The 15933-nt window shown below is 37.9% G+C and overlaps 1 protein-coding gene across 1 annotated transcript in view; it reads left to right on the forward strand.

Moving 5' to 3' along the window:
- The first annotated feature begins 5628 nt into the window (after positions 1-5628).
- Positions 5629-15933, forward strand: part of atg7 (ATG7 autophagy related 7 homolog) — a 67773-nt gene continuing 57468 nt past the window's right edge. The window contains exons 1-9 of the mRNA XM_084349555.1: positions 5629-6132; positions 7896-8107; positions 8298-8352; positions 8746-8863; positions 9006-9083; positions 9191-9307; positions 10557-10703; positions 10965-11053; positions 15653-15774. Coding sequence (XP_084205681.1) covers positions 7936-8107; positions 8298-8352; positions 8746-8863; positions 9006-9083; positions 9191-9307; positions 10557-10703; positions 10965-11053; positions 15653-15774 — 898 coding nt within the window. The 5' untranslated portion in view covers positions 5629-6132; positions 7896-7935. The remainder of the gene's footprint in view (positions 6133-7895; positions 8108-8297; positions 8353-8745; positions 8864-9005; positions 9084-9190; positions 9308-10556; positions 10704-10964; positions 11054-15652; positions 15775-15933) is intronic.

Genomic DNA, 15933 nt, shown 5'->3' on the forward strand with positions numbered 1-15933 from the left:
ACGACTGTTGCTGTGTCCGAAATAAGGTTGTATAATAGGTTAAAACTGCCATGACTCCCAACAAAATGGAGATCAAGAAGCCCGTTATGTTTCCTGTGTCTAGTGAATGCAGACGGGTTGGTGAGTCACTACTTAGCCAAATCAAACAAATCAGAGGGGGGTGGAAGTGAGCAGGGAGAGGTGATGATGTGCACAGACGAAGCATGTGTGTGATTGCACTCTACAGTAGGTCTCGGTCAGCAAGTTGGAGCCAGTGCCAGGGTGGTGTTAGGACAAAACAATGATTTTTTTAGATGCTCTTTTTTAATTTGTTCACAGATTTAAAGCTGTTGAGTTCTGCTGGTTTGCAACCGTCATCTGGCACTAACTTGACTGCGTATTCTGTCCCACTGTGTCAATTCTCTCATCATGCGCCCACTGAATGTTTTGATGTTCATGAAAAATCATATGGACATTTGCGCACAAATGGATTTTCAATTTTAACAATTTTAACAATCAATTCTAGCAGCCGTCTTGGCTTAATTTAATTCCCTCTGAGTTTTATTAGCAGCAACAGAGAGCAAATTTCCTGGTAATTTAATTTAATGATGAAGTTTTTTTTAAATAATGTCTTAAAAATGAAGGATAGTAGTCAAAGGGCATAAACTGTGAGTGTGAACGCACGCTATTATGTACATAAAGCATATGCTGTCTGGATTAACCTGTCTAGGGGCTCTGGGGAGAGCCCTCATTGCAGGCAAGTTCCCATCCCATCATTTTTCTTTCTTTTTGTTTTGCTCAGAGATGCACAAAACTTCACCCAACAACCCGCCTTAGGTTTCCTTTTTGTCAATTAGTTTGTTTTTTACTTGATGAAATACTACCTTTTCTTAGGAAAATGCACCATGTGAGCACAATATAAATTAGAACGACACTCAGTAGAGCGCATACCTCCGCAAAGCCCCAAAAGTACCCTTTAATTTAATCAAGCCGAATCCATTTCAGACCTTTATAGCCCTGTATCACTCACTTAAACCACCCATAACTACTTAACCATAATTTGAGCTCACCAGTTCTAAGATTTGCATCAAATTGTACACACTCATAGATACCAGCCACCTAAATATGCCTGATTTTTGTCATCAAGATCCATACATTATTCCGAGAAATGAACAAAAATGTTGACATGCTCCATCTCACAATGTTTAAGAAAGTAAGAAAAAATTCATGGGCCGAGACCCATCCTCCATCAAGTTTCATTGGAATCCGCTCAGTAGCTTTTATGTAATCCAAACACCTTCTAGCCTTAGACCTTCAGTTTGAATTAAGTGTAATCTGTCCACACAAACCTTCAGGCACAATTGTGTTTTTCAATGTAGCGAAGAAAAACATTGTGCTGGTTGTAACCATGGGAACAGTGAAAGCAGGACTAACAGTGACAGCTGATTTTGATATCACTTACTGAAACTTGACTTGACTGTGGCTGGGTTGCACCTACAACAATTAATTTTAAAACCTGATTGAATCATGGCTAAACTTTAAAAAGGTGCAATATGTAAAAAATGATAGTTCGAAACATTCGAAATTAAACTAAAAACTATCAACAGAATGTGTTGATGTTATGCCAAATATCGTCACCCTAATAAAATAATGGCCTAAGTCAGTTTTTTTTTAAAAAACGAGTTTTTGGCCTAAATAAGCTCCTGATAATGCTGGCCACCTCTGGTAAAATCACCATCAGCCTTAGTTGAAAGGATCATGCTCTTTTTTCCCAATAAGACAATTGCCTTTGTCAAGAGGGTGACTTAGGCCATTTTATTGGTTGCCTAAGTCAAAATAATTTAATCTTTTAAAAAACATTTCTGACTTAGGCAATTTAAACAAGCTTTCATGATGGCAGCTGCTGCAAGGAGCAGTAGACATTATAGCACAGAAGAAGCTCAAGAATTTTTGAGTCAATATCTACTGGTGAGTGACAAAGTTTGCTATCATAAAGGCTAGGCTGTAATGTCGTGTAGCAATTTAGTCTAAATTTCAAGTTATAATTTAATTCAAAAGCTAGCTATGTTCTGTTTAATTTAATTCAGGGTAATTTCAGTTTTGAGTGTGCAATAGGGAATGGAATGGCAGTTTATGACAGTGTTAAAGTTGCCTAAGTCACACTATAATGTTTGAAAATTGGCCTAAGTCACTTTTATTCTTTAATATTACATGATTTAGACACAACGTTCTATGTATCTCAAGAGTCATCCACTATGAGGGCCTTTTTGAGTGAAATGATTAATAAATATGGTCTGCATTTGGTGAAGTTTTTTGTGTTTTCCCAAAAGCTTGAAAAAATGACTAAGGCCATTATTTTATTAGGGTGACGATATGTCCATGTGTTGTTCTGAAGAGATACATAATGAAGTTAGCATGCTGACCAAATATCTTGGGCCTGAAAACCTCTTTCTCCCAGCAGTCCAAAGCTCCTGTGCTAGTGGTGTAAACACCAACATTACCCTGGCAGTCCGGCTGGCTGTACAGCTAACTGAGATATAAACTAACTGCAGCTACAGTCATAGATGTATAAAGGAACACAGTCAGCAGGTAATCTGTTGTTAGCTGCCCATATTTAATGGGAGTATTAATTCAAGGTGTCCAAGTCTTACTGTAAGTATTGCACCTTTAAATTTTGTTGCACCAAACTTTTAAACTAGCTCAAAACTAACATTAAATTTAAAACCTTTCTTAAACCTCAGTTTAGTTTTGACTCTGCAGGTCAGGAAGACGCACGCTGTTAGTTGTACAAATATAGCTCGCATGTGCATATTTGCCAAAACCAACACGAACTGTAATAAAAAATGTGGAGAGAACGGAAATCTGAAATACAAGCTATCCTTCCAGCTGAAACAAAATCCATTGTAAAAACAATTTAAAGTGGTAAACGTGTCAAAGTGGTTCACTTGGTTTATTAAGCCTCCCTGTCTCACTGTCAAGTCCAGTGAAGTATTATCTGTCAGAAGAATGAAATATCTTTTATTCTTCATGTTATGGCAATGAAACCTCAGCCTGGCATTAATATACTGTTTTTACATCATAGAACCCGTATTACTTTACATGTTGTAGCATAGACCTGCAGTACATAGTGGCCATGGGGGCTGGAGCTCTTCAGATGAATTATCTCCTCGATCAAACAAACAGAAATATAATTCATACTATTTTACTGTTATTGTAAGAAAACTTGCCAGAATCCAATCCGATGAGCGATAACATCACCACCTTCAGTGTCAGCTTTTATTTCTTTGAGTGAGTGAGTCAGGAAGGCTCTCTGCACTTTATCCCTCTTCATCTTTCTTTCTTTCTTTCTTTACAGGAAACGGGATTAAAGTTGTCCCTTATTATTTTTGCAGTTAATTTATGGTTAAGGATTTATAGTTGTTTTTCACGTTTGCCTAAAACAGTAATGTGCTCATTAATCAGATATACAGCAAACCACACCGAGACTGTTTGAGGCACTTGGTTCAGTGGTCATTGTGTTGAAACTGTTTTTAAAGAGGGCCTTTTTTTATTTCATCCACTGCATCTCAAAACATCTCTTTACAAATACATGGTAGTGGTCCATTATGGAAGCTCTTTGCCGCTCATTATTTTAAGATACTAAGTCATTATTTAGAGAAAGTTCCTCGTTATTTTGAGATACCAAGTCAATATTTTAAGAGTTTCTCAATTTTATGACTTACAGAATGTTTTGGAATGAAAAGGGCTTCAATAGTTTATGGACTCTGAAGTGTGGAGTCTATATGTGCAGTTTGATCGTACAGGGTATCTGTACTTTGTACACAGAATAATAGCCTACATGTAGAAAGAGAAATGGACTGCATGACAATGACGTCTGCCAGCAGCTAACTGCCTTAACTCTGCATTAACAACCTGTCTTTGCTGCTGCAAATTATGGCCCTACAGTATAAACCATTGACAAGCGTCCCACTCTAGTAAATTCCACTGTGACTCGTGCAAGTTTGTTTCGAAGAATTTACCTCATTTCGATCAAGTAAAATGAAGAGGCATTATTCTTCTGGCAGTGAAGAAAATTAAAATTAAAACAGGACAATGGTAAGTGTGAAGCAGAGGCTGACAACTGAATAAAAGCCGAGGAGGATGTGGCATTATCATTTTATTATGTTTCTGGCATTCACATGACAAGAGCTGCATTTGCTGCAGTAATCATGAAATCAATTGAATGAAAATTATGTTGATTTATTCTAATAATTGGCTGTGAGGAATGTAATGCCAACAGAAGTGTGTGGCCCGCAACTTGACTTTTATTCCTGGTTTACCTTTAAAACAGACAATTGCTCTAACCAGGGTGAATGACAGCTGAGTAAAACCACACAAATTGTACCCTTACATTACCCAATATAATTACTGATAATAATTATCTTCTGAAAGAACAAAAAAATTGTGGTTGGTGTAGGTGTACTGGATTCATGAGTGCAACTTAAATCCAGCATGTTATTAGGTGCGTATGAGGTGGCAACACAAGCCGGTTTGACCAGCAGTTCAGTGCAGGCTACGCCTTCATGAAGCTCACTGCAGATTTGTTGCCTTGTTTCACTCAACCAGTTAAATTTGTTCACAGAGCGTCACTGAACTTAAAATGACCCAGATGAGCGTCAGGTTCAATGAGGTCACTGCTCACAAGCAAACTGAGTGGTAAATCAATTTTCAGGCATTTTATTCCAACATTTCACAGCAATTGTCCAAAATTCCAACCGTTACTTAAACATTTTCCAATGCTTTAACTGTAATAACAAGTTAATTTGTTTATGTCACTTTTTGTTAAATATTTGTGACAGTTGCTGTGTTTTGTAGTTCGAGGAAGCTAGCCGTAGCCGAGAGTCAGATGGGTTTTCTTTTTCTAGTGATAGTGGATGCATTTAAGTTTCCATCCTGAGACTCAGTGTTTCTATACTATATTTGTATTTGAGTAGTCTTTTTTTTTTTTTTTGTACTTTCTATTTAATTTTCCTTTTCTACAGAGCATTCCTTGACATAGGACCTCCTACTAAAAACCGAAAATAACAATTGGAGTTTTAACTAATTAATAAATCGAAATGAATCTAAAAATGACCAAAAATTAAAATTAAATTAAATTAAACTATAAAGTAACAAAATACAAAAGTGAAAAAGGCTTATTATAGTGTGTGGAAGGCTTTGAAACAGCTTCTAGACCTTCATACTGGGAAATACAATGTACAGAAATTAAAGACTAACTAAAGAGATATATTTGGAAATAATAAAAAGAGACATTTCAATAACATTGCACTGGTCCTTGTTTGTGGAGTTTATTTTGGTTTCCTCATACTTACACAATATATAAAATGAGGTAGGAATATTGGGATATTTTAGTGTTTCAGTTGATTTTTTTATTCTGTGACATCTGAATTTTTACTTTGTGTGTTGTGAATATTTTTGGTCCCCAAAAATAATGTGACACATTTCATTTTACTTGTTTTGCATATCCATGCACATGCATATATGCACCCATTTTCCAATATTAAAAACAAATCAATTGCATACAAGAGCTTAAATAAAAGCTGATGTCGTCTTCCTGTCTTGCATTTCTGAACATGAACTAGCTACTTTGCGTTTTTTCCCAGCTGCGTAGTTTTGAGACGGTCCCTAACTCACTGTAGCAGTCAGGTGCCCAGATGAAGCTAATGTCTGACTTCCCGCCGATGATTCTGCTGAAAATTACCTCGTAGATCATTTTCCTATTGTTTTGGAATCGTGGACTTCTTCATGTTTAAATACAGTCAGGTTTAGTTTGTGATACAACCTGTTTAAACCTGAAACGGATGTAACACACCACACGTTACTTCTCGGTGGCTTGCACCCTTAACGTCCGCACACATCTGTTCACTCCGACATGAAAAGAAACGGCACGTACAAGTTTCTATCTGTTTTCTCCTGCTTTATCGTTTGCGTCTTCTTGTTTATATTCTGGTTCTTTATATTTTACTCAATGATACACGCTCCATAAGGCACAGAGCTAGACTGGTGTAGCAGCTAAGCTAGCGATAGCTGTCAGGCTTCTTACCCAGAGTGCATTGCTTTATTGACAACTCCCGCGATCACATGACCCACCTGACCAGGAAGTGAGGATCTCTGGTGAGTGTACAAAGCTCAGCTTGTTACAGTTTGACATATAAACGGGTTTCTGCCATGTTTGCCGTAACCCCAATGTATCTGGTTTGAACTATAGATGTGTCTTAATATTGTCGTTTGTTTTCTTGGAGATGTTCGTCCTGTGTAGAAGCGTTAAAGCATTTAAACTGTCAGCTTCCTCTCTCAGTTGGTGGTCTGTGTCAACTTGCTGCACAGAAACTGACAAGTGTGAAAGTGACATTTACAAAAGTAAATATAAGATTTGAACATAGGGTAGTTTACCTGAAACACTATAGAAGACCTTTTTAAGTGTCTTAAGGGTTAGAAGTGCCCATTTATTTAACAATAAGGAATGACAACATTACACAAGACTGGTTGCATTTCTGGTTTACACTACTCCAACTAAGTTAGGAATATTGGGATATGGGTGCATATATGGATGTGCATGGATTTTATGGAAAAATATTCTGACAGAAGATATGTCACAGAATGAACAGTCAAGTGAAACACTCAATATCCCACTATTCCTTACTAATTTTGAGTATTTGAGTTGTATCAAAATATTGATGTGAGCAGTGTTAGATGTTATCACTATAGCAGGTGGATGTACAGATAGTATGATGAAAATGTAATGGTATGGTAAATGGTAAATGATTGTCACAACTTACCACAGAGTCTAAAGAAATGTCTCTAAATTGTTTCTTTAGTCACAAACATAGTGTCAGTCGTATCCTGGTGTGCACTGGAATATTGATTTTTTTTAATTTACTGTCGTTTGCCCTGTACCGGCTGCACCCAGAGGAGAAGCACTGCTGTGTATGGGGTATCTAGTATTGGTTGGGCTCTAATTATATCTTTGATTATGTATATAATAAATCACTAATACATTTATTCAGATGTTAAGTTTAGATACATTTTATTTGCTGTCAACAGTGTTACTAGCATAACTATATAAGATATCCATGCATATGGTTGACTTACTGTATGTCATGATATGTTCAGTCAAATCATCTATATGTGTGTAGCCATAAGTCACAAGTTTGCCACAAAAGGCTTTACAATCTCATATCACAACACCTATCTTGATCCTTTTGTGTGAATGATTTAAAAATGTGTTTTGTTTACACCCGACTATTGAAGATGGTAAAAGATGTAGTGTATACCAAATGCTCACTTTTCCATGAGCACTAAACTGGGTTGTTCGTCTGTTATTTGTTTCTTGTTGTATTAATTGACTGATTGATGAACTGAGGGAATTAACTCAATCATTTCACTATGTAAGTGATATACACTATTTCTTTACTGGATTGTTTTATCAGATTCAGACAACTTTATTAATCCCACCAGGGGCAATTTGTTTGAACAGATTGTACACACAAGAAAAAAAAAAACACACAGTAACATATACAGTAGACAGATAAATAAGTAAATAATTAATATGAAAGGAAGCTCAGTGGAATAAAGAAAATCTATAAATACATGATGTTAATAAATAGTTTTGATAAAATCAATTAAAACATCTACGGAGCATTTTAAAGACAAATTATGTCTATAAAGTATAATAGAGTATAAAAGATTTTGAGTGGGGGTTAGTTTTACAAGCGAGAAAATGAAAATCCCTGTAGCTGATAAGTTATTGTAATTTTATTCTGCATTTATGTTAAGCCTGTTAGTTACAATATCAATGTGAATGTAAGCGTGAAACTAAGTGTGTCTAATGTATGAGCCTGCGACTGTTTTGTAACCCACAACTGTTTATTTCACAGCTTATAGTACTTGGCTTCTTGGCCTGTTAGTGAAGTTGCGATGGCGTCCGACACCAGTGAAGCAGCGTCCTCTGCTGCAGACCTCAAGCTGCAGTTTGCTCCCTTCAGCAGTGCTCTGGAGGCTGGCTTCTGGCACCAGCTCACTCAGAAGAAACTCAACGACTACAGACTGGATGAGAGCCCCAAATCAATCAAAGGCTATTATTACAATGGTGAGTCGTTACAATGACGACTGTACAGTTGCTGTTTTTCATTTTTTTGACAATGCTGGACATTTTATAATACATACAGTATGTTTATCATTCAGTATCGCACACACGGAAACATGTTGACCTAGATCAGTATATTGTAAATAACAACTGTAAAAAAAAGTTTCATTTCATCCACATTTCCCTCCTGTAGGTGACCCACTTGGTTTGCCCACTCGTCTGACGTTGGAGTTCAGTGCTTTTGAAGCGTAAGTATGACCCTACTCTAACCCAAAGTTCTTCTCTTGTTATTTAGTCTTTTTATGCTTTAGGTTTTTTTTAATTTGTACATTGCAATTTTTTTTAGAAATTAACCAGCGGTGAATTTTTTCTATATAAAAAAAAAACAACTTTAAAGACATGTCAAGAAATCAGATGCACTTATTGTGGTGGTTTCCTTTTTAAAGTGTCTGAACAGTGCTCAAGCAAGCTGAGAGAAGTTTTCTTTTGTTGTATGGCTAAATATCCTTGAAACATTTTTGGGTTCGAAGCCTCCAATAAAACAACTGTCTTCATGTTGCACACAGACAAGTTTACATTTAGTTCATACAGTTTCCATTCATTACAATTAAATGCAAAATTCTGATGTGTTTTGCTGTCAGGGATGGTCCGACACCAGCGCGTTGCTGTCCAGCCATCGGAACTCTGTATAACACCAACACACTCGATGCCTTCAAGACCACCGATAAGAAGGCTCTGCTGGAGAAAGAGGCCAAGGAGGTAAAAGACATCCGCAGGAATTTTCTCACTCACACAAACATATTCACATACAGACATCTGTTACAGGAATGGTCTCTAAAGTTGTGCAACTGAGAATTAAATGGTTGGACGAATTCAGTTTTTCATCTCTGTTCTTTCGTAGATATGGGATGCTATACAGTCTGGTGCTGCTTTGAAGGACCCGTCCATCCTCTGCAGATTCAATCTGCTGACCTTTGCAGTGAGTATGAAAAATGCCTTATAAACGTGTTGGTTCTGTATATCAATGACTTTATATGTGACTATTTTTTTCTGTTTTTCTTTCATTTTCTGACAACCATTCTTCAGGATTTGAAGAAGTACCATTTCTACTACTGGTTCTGCTTCCCTGCACTGTGTTTCCCAGAGGGAATAAAGATTGTCCGACAGCCTTCTGTCCTAGAGCAAGTTTTCTCAGCAAAACAGGTTGGCTTTTTGAAGATTATTACAAAACCACTGGAATGAATAGTTTGGAAAATACACGCTGAAATTATACTACAGGTGCATTACTTCTTTCTCTTTTCTAAATTTGGGGTTCTCCAGTGTTCTGTTCAAACGGTATTCTCTAAATCTGCCTGTTCTATAATAATGAGTAGGTTACAGAAAAGTATAATGAGGTGAGGTGCACTGTTTCCTCTTATTTCTGTGTCAGGATTGAAAAAATCCTCATTAAGACAGAGTTAGAATGACTCATGAACAGCATGATCTCAACTGCAGGTCACAGCGACAGCGACTTCTCCGTGTGTTGCTGTTCCCTGTCTGCTCTCTCCCTCTGTCAACCTAAATTATCGATGTTATTTAACTCATGGACAGTTTGAAGCCGAGATTTATGAGCTGCAAGACGACATTGTGACCTTCAAACCTTTAATCAATTCAACACTAAGATGAAGCCAGAATCACAATATGACTTCACTGACCAGTGTCTCTCAGTCTGACATTAATCAGCTGTTGTGCAACTTCAGCAGAGGCAAGAAAAGGCTGCAAATGTCTTTTAAGGTTGAAAACTTTTTCTAACTTCCATGAACAAACTTGTTTTCAGCAGCTTTCAGATAAATGCAAGAACATCTTTGATTTTCATTCATGAATTAATGTAGATGTTTTGGAGATAATAGAACAAAACTTCCACTCCGAGGCAGCTGTCACTGTTGAAGACCTTTTGTATGTGTTTCGAGCTGATTATAGCTTTGTAACAATAATTGGTAGGTGTGTGCCTTGAAAGTGCAAATTATGTTGGAGCTGTTAAAAATCTGTCTTGTATTTTAAAAACATTTCCACCAGATAATTTGCATAGTTTTTGAAACTTGTAAAACATCCATAAAAGAGACATATTCTGCAAGTTAGAAATGAGTTTTAAGGACAGTATCTTGTGAATCTACAGTATATGAGCAGTTTGCATGAGTATAAATAAGCAGTAAAACAAAACAATGTTATTAATCACTAACGGCAAGAGTTATCTGTGTAAGTAAGTTTTACAATATTTATTTATTCATTTATTAATAGTGAAATGTCAGAATTTACTATATTATGTTTTATAAAACCCAGTAAGCAGCACAATAGCTCGGCCCCTGATAAATGGCAGAAAATGCTTTTTTAACGCTCTCTCTTTATATGTGTATTCTATTGATTTTTAATGTAGAAGAAAGTTTTTGTTGACATTTAATTATTTCTGTCTCAGATCGCAGCCTTGCAGGAAGCCTATGATGACCTGTGTGTCAAAAGAGAGACCACTGCCGTTCCCTACTTCCTTGTGAAGTACACAGATGAAACTGTTCAGATGGCCCCACTTTCAGACTGGGATGCGTTCTTCACTGGTGCTAAGAAGGTACTAACTCTTTTTTTTTGGTATTTTTCATAAAGCAACAAAATAAACATGCAGTGAGATTAGAATGGTTACAAAAGTCGAATAAAATCTCTGTGTTTAAAGATTAAGGTATTGTAGGATTGTTCTGTAAACGGAGTATCTATTGTGCTTTTTGTGGCTCATCCCAACCGTCAGATTAGATTCTGTATTATTACACTCCCTCTCACACACATACACACTCACACTTTGGTAATGTAAACACACCGTGTTTGGTTTTTCTAGGTTACTGTGGGCGTCTATGATCCCTGCACTCTGTCTCAACATCCGGGCTGGCCTCTGAGAAATTTGCTGGTCCTCTTAGCTTACCGATGGTAAGCCCTACCTCTGCTGTGTGGAGTGTGTTTGTGTGTGTGTGTGTGTGTGTGTGTGTGTGTTGGGAAAAGATGAGGAAGTTCTCTAGAGGACTCGATGCAGGTCCTCACGCCGTGACTGTTTTTCAGCTTACACTGCGACTCTTTATTTAGGCGCAAAGCCACAAAGTAAAAGAGGACGTCACTGCTTTACTAATTTCCTGTCTCTGAAGTGTCGGGAGCAGGTCACACATCGCTGTGATTAAAGATGCTGACATGAACTTCCAAAGTTAATGGAATAGCATGAAAAGCTTTGTAATATTACAGAAAGTCTGAAATCACATTTTCTGTGACACTCACAAAACTGTTTGGCTGTTGCTTAGCCACAGTGGTGTCGTGAGAGTTTAGTGAGGCCGAGATAAACTTGATGAATTACACTTGTTTCTTGATGGCAGCGCTGGCTTGCAGAACATGACTATTGCTGTAAAGATTGTACTACTTGTCTACAAAGCTGTAAATTTTCCTGATAAACAAGGTCGGTTTGGTTCAATATCATGTTGCTCACGTCACGCTCTTAAAACAACCATAAAATTTATTGATGTAGTCACCCTTGTCTATAAACACTTCAGTGAGGACTTTATTGCTTCATAGCCTCCAAGATCCACTTCAAGGTTTCCAACATTATTCAAAAATTTCTCAAAAAAATAAGTTTTCTCAGAACATTACAGTACATTCATATGTGCACTTATCTGTGCTCCTGATCGTTGCATGTTATTATTTGCAAAATAGGCCAGGCAACTACAACGGCTGGTTTGTTAACTCATACCAGACCCATCTATGAAACACACACAGCAGCTGCTGTATGTGGACACCAGAGGTTAGATTGTGTAAACACACACACACACACACACACACACACACACACACCATGCAGCATGCAGCATCTTGACACTCCTGAATATTGTAAGTTTTTTAGCTTCCCATTTCTCACTAACATCATTTTTGATAATACTATTTTGTGATACTTTAGGTGGCCGTTGATGTAAAGACTTTCTATCTGAATCTAGATGTGTTTGTGTTTTGAAAAGCAGGAACAGGCTTCGTTCTGCTTCTTCCTTCAAAAGTTAAAGGAGATGTCTCGTAGCAGGAACATGGGAGGGACGTTGGACCAGTATTAAATGTTTCTCCTAAGTAGCATAAAGGGACTCCAACTCAGTTTTGTTTTACAACCCTGATGTTGTAAAATGACACATAAATGAGCCTTTAACCTTTAATCTTTTAACCTTGTGGTGGTACTGGCAGTAAAATGCTTACAAACCAGCCCCAACCTACATAAAAATACAAACAAGAATTATGTCCATCTACAGGGAATGCCCAATGTCAACTACTCGGATAATCAACAAATGCCTCTTCAGGGGATAATTAGAAAAACAAAAAAGAAAGCAAAAGAAAATCTGCAGGCATCGGGCTATTTGCAAGGCAAGCAACACTTAAGGACATAAAGATGGCCCTGATGCAGGTAGCCTGATTGACTGGTAACTTTGTGGTCACTCAACTTGGCTGAAGAATAAACACAATTTTCCTCACTAGAATGAAATCAAAATAGGGGCCTGAGCAGACCAGAATTTCTTGCTGGCAATCTAACGAGATGAGTTCTGCAGTGTTTTAGAGACAGATTCAGACCCCGTACACACGTAGCCGGGTATCTGCTAAAACGAATATATTTTTCTACGTTTGGACCTGTCATCCACATGAAAACGCATCATAAACGAATATTTAAAAAAACTCCGGGCAAAGTGAAGATTTGCGAATACTCCGTTTATGCATTTGTGTGTGGACAGAGATAACCGGAGTTTTGCGTTTTCGAACGTCACAATATGCGCCAAAACAACAACAAATCTGCTCTGACATCAAACGTGCGACCTTTGTTTACTGCAGAAGCATGGCTCCGAGTGCCTTGAAAACTGTGGTGGTGTCAATTATTGTGCAGGCGCTGTTTACCTCTTTGATTTTACAAGCCCAACTACTGCTCCAAGAGCACAGGCGACGGATAACATTGTCGGTGATTTGTGATTGAAAACGCAGATGTTCGGTTATGTGTGGAAGGGTTTTTTTTCGAAAACGAGGTAGTGTGGATAAAATTTATTTTATAAACGGAGGGGGGGAAATATTCGGTTTTAAAAATACCCGGCTACGTGTGTACATAGCCTCAGAAAGAGGGTGAGATCCTCCTGGGTGCCATTCCCCACCTCTCTTAAGCCTTCACAAAAGGGCGTCGTCGCACCCTGATTGGTTGGGAGGGGAATTCCCCAAGCTGCTTCCACTCAATAATTAGGAGTCAGTCTCCCCGTCCTGTGCACAGATGATCTGAATCCACTGCAATCAGTCCAGAGGGATTTTGAAAATCAGCCCAAAACAACGAAAGATAGCAAGTGTTACACAATGGGACTGCTACAGCCTTTATTGGCCTAATGTGTCTTGAGATAAAGGCATGAAATAAGTGAAGTATAAACATCTGACCTCTTTTTCAGTGAATAAGATGAACAGATTTCACAACTTTATAATGTTAGAGCTCCGTAAGTGTTTACTGACTCTAGTTGTTGCAGAAATGATGGTGGTGTGCGGAGGCTTGTATGTGTTTACTGAAATATTTACAGAGGAAATATTTCAGCACGCCTGTGGGGGAGTTTTGGCGCAGGTTGTAAAATGTATTACTCGAGATTTAATCCAAGAATGTCTGTCTGAGCGTGTTTTAAATATTTACACAGGGTGACATATGCTGCAGGTGTCACTCAGACATCTTAATCCTGTGTCAGCTCCTAACTTTGCCAATCTTTCTTCTTCTTGTGACACAGTTCACAATGAGAACTTCTATTTCAACATCCAGTAACTGTAGTCTGATTAAAGATGGAGGAAAAAAAGACAATGGGTCAGAAACGATTTCAAAAGACTGGTGCAATGTTAGGAAAGAATGGATTAAACAATAATGTTACATGATGAAAGAACTTGGCTATCTACAGTGCCTGATATACTTCTCTGTTACTAATGTAGCAGACAGCAGGCTTATAGATATAATTTAAAAAGTTTATTGCCTTCCAATTTTGATATCATTTTTAAAAAAGTTCCTTATCGTGTTGCAGTCCAGATTAGGGGATGATATCCTGGAATACACAACCAAATATCTATATTTCAGCTACTGTTTTGCCATGACACTGTTTTTGCAAGGTGTTGCAGGTTAAGACAAATCACTTACCCTTTATATTCGTGCTGACCGTTTCCAAAGCGAGCTGAAGTGCATGTGTTTCACTAACCAAGATGGACATTGTCCATCAGTCTGATACAGAAGTGGTTTAATGAGCTTTAGAGAGTGATGAAACATTAAGTCAAAAGATACACACAGATTATAAAATAAACAGAACCAGCAGGAAACATGTTCTCTACTCCAGGGACATAAACATTAAATGTGAAATTGCCAGATTTTGAATGAATGTTTATTCTGTGAACTGACAAATCAAAGGTAATTGATTTCCGCGGCACTGCAGCTTGATGTTTGACTGAACTTTAACATGATTCTGATAAAAAAAATAACAACAGCCATGACGCATAACTAATCCTGAACAAGAACAAGCAATGACTAATCTCCCAGGTGTAAGTTGGTTTATTAGTATCTGTAGGTAAACAAACAACACAGAGAATAGACAAACATGATAAAAGTACTCAAGTCTCCAATAATCAGGACTCAGGAAGAGAAAAATAATGATAAAAAGCCACTAAAATAAAGAACCGCTATTATGAATAAGGTAAAATTCAGGTTTAAAGAACACGCTTCTACATACATTACATCACATCATTTAAAGTAATTGTTGCTGCATGTTCGACTGCTGTTCAGTTAGTTTGATGTGCTGTTCAGGATACACCTCGAAGTTCAGGTCCACAATCAGTCATTACTTCCCCGGTCACACTTTTCCCCAGAGAGTGCACTTTTTCCTGGCACTCGTCCTGCTGTTTCAAAAATATTTTTATTGCATAATTATTTTTCATCTAAACAAGGAACTCCCATCGAGGCCAGTTTAGCAACAGCGTCCTGCGATACCAGTGGCTTATCAGCAGCAAATACCTTAAGAGAGCTTAGCCTTCACGCTCTGTAGCCCGAGGCAGTTTTTATCCAATACAAACTTCATCAATCTTGTGCATGACTACACTTTCTCTTAGTGTTAAACACAAACTGTTGATACTGGCTGAGATGGGCGAAGATTGAATTACAGCGTAGCCGCGATGTCTCGCTTGTTCAGTTGTTTCACCGGCGTTCGATTGTGTAATCTGACTGTGGTTACTTAACACCATATACGGGGAGATGTGTTGGTATGTGGATATGTGTCGAGTGCTCGTTCACACGTGTGTCAGTTAGTCTTGTGGTCATGTTGCATTTCGATATTTTGTGAGATGTTTTTTTTTTTTATTTCTACTGTGCACTTAAATCTGTGTGTTAATGTGTTGTTTTCATTGTTTGACTTTTGCTTCTCCTTTATTCGTGTGTGTGTGTGTGTGTGTGTGTGTGTGTGTGTGTGTGTGTGTGTGTGTGTGTGTGTGTGTCTGTGTGTGTCTGTGTGTGTGTGTCAGGGGCTCTAAGCTGGACACGGTGGAGGTGCTGTGTTTCAGGGACAGAACTCTGCAGGGAAGCCGCTCCATCCAGCACAGTCTCATCTTCCAGATCAAACTGCCTGAGCTTCCCCTCAACTCAGGTAATTTCCATGTGAAGTGTGTGCATATTTATGCACGTGACAATGTGTAACGTGTGTATGTGTGCTGATATGTCACAGGTCTTTGTCTCTACATCCTTTTGTTCATCTGAATGTATGAGCAGCTTCTGTGTATATCGTTACTGATATGGACCCTCAGTC

This window comes from Pagrus pagrus (genome assembly GCF_965226575.1).
Source record: "Pagrus pagrus genome assembly, chromosome: 3".
NCBI classification, from domain to species: domain Eukaryota; kingdom Metazoa; phylum Chordata; class Actinopteri; order Spariformes; family Sparidae; genus Pagrus; species Pagrus pagrus.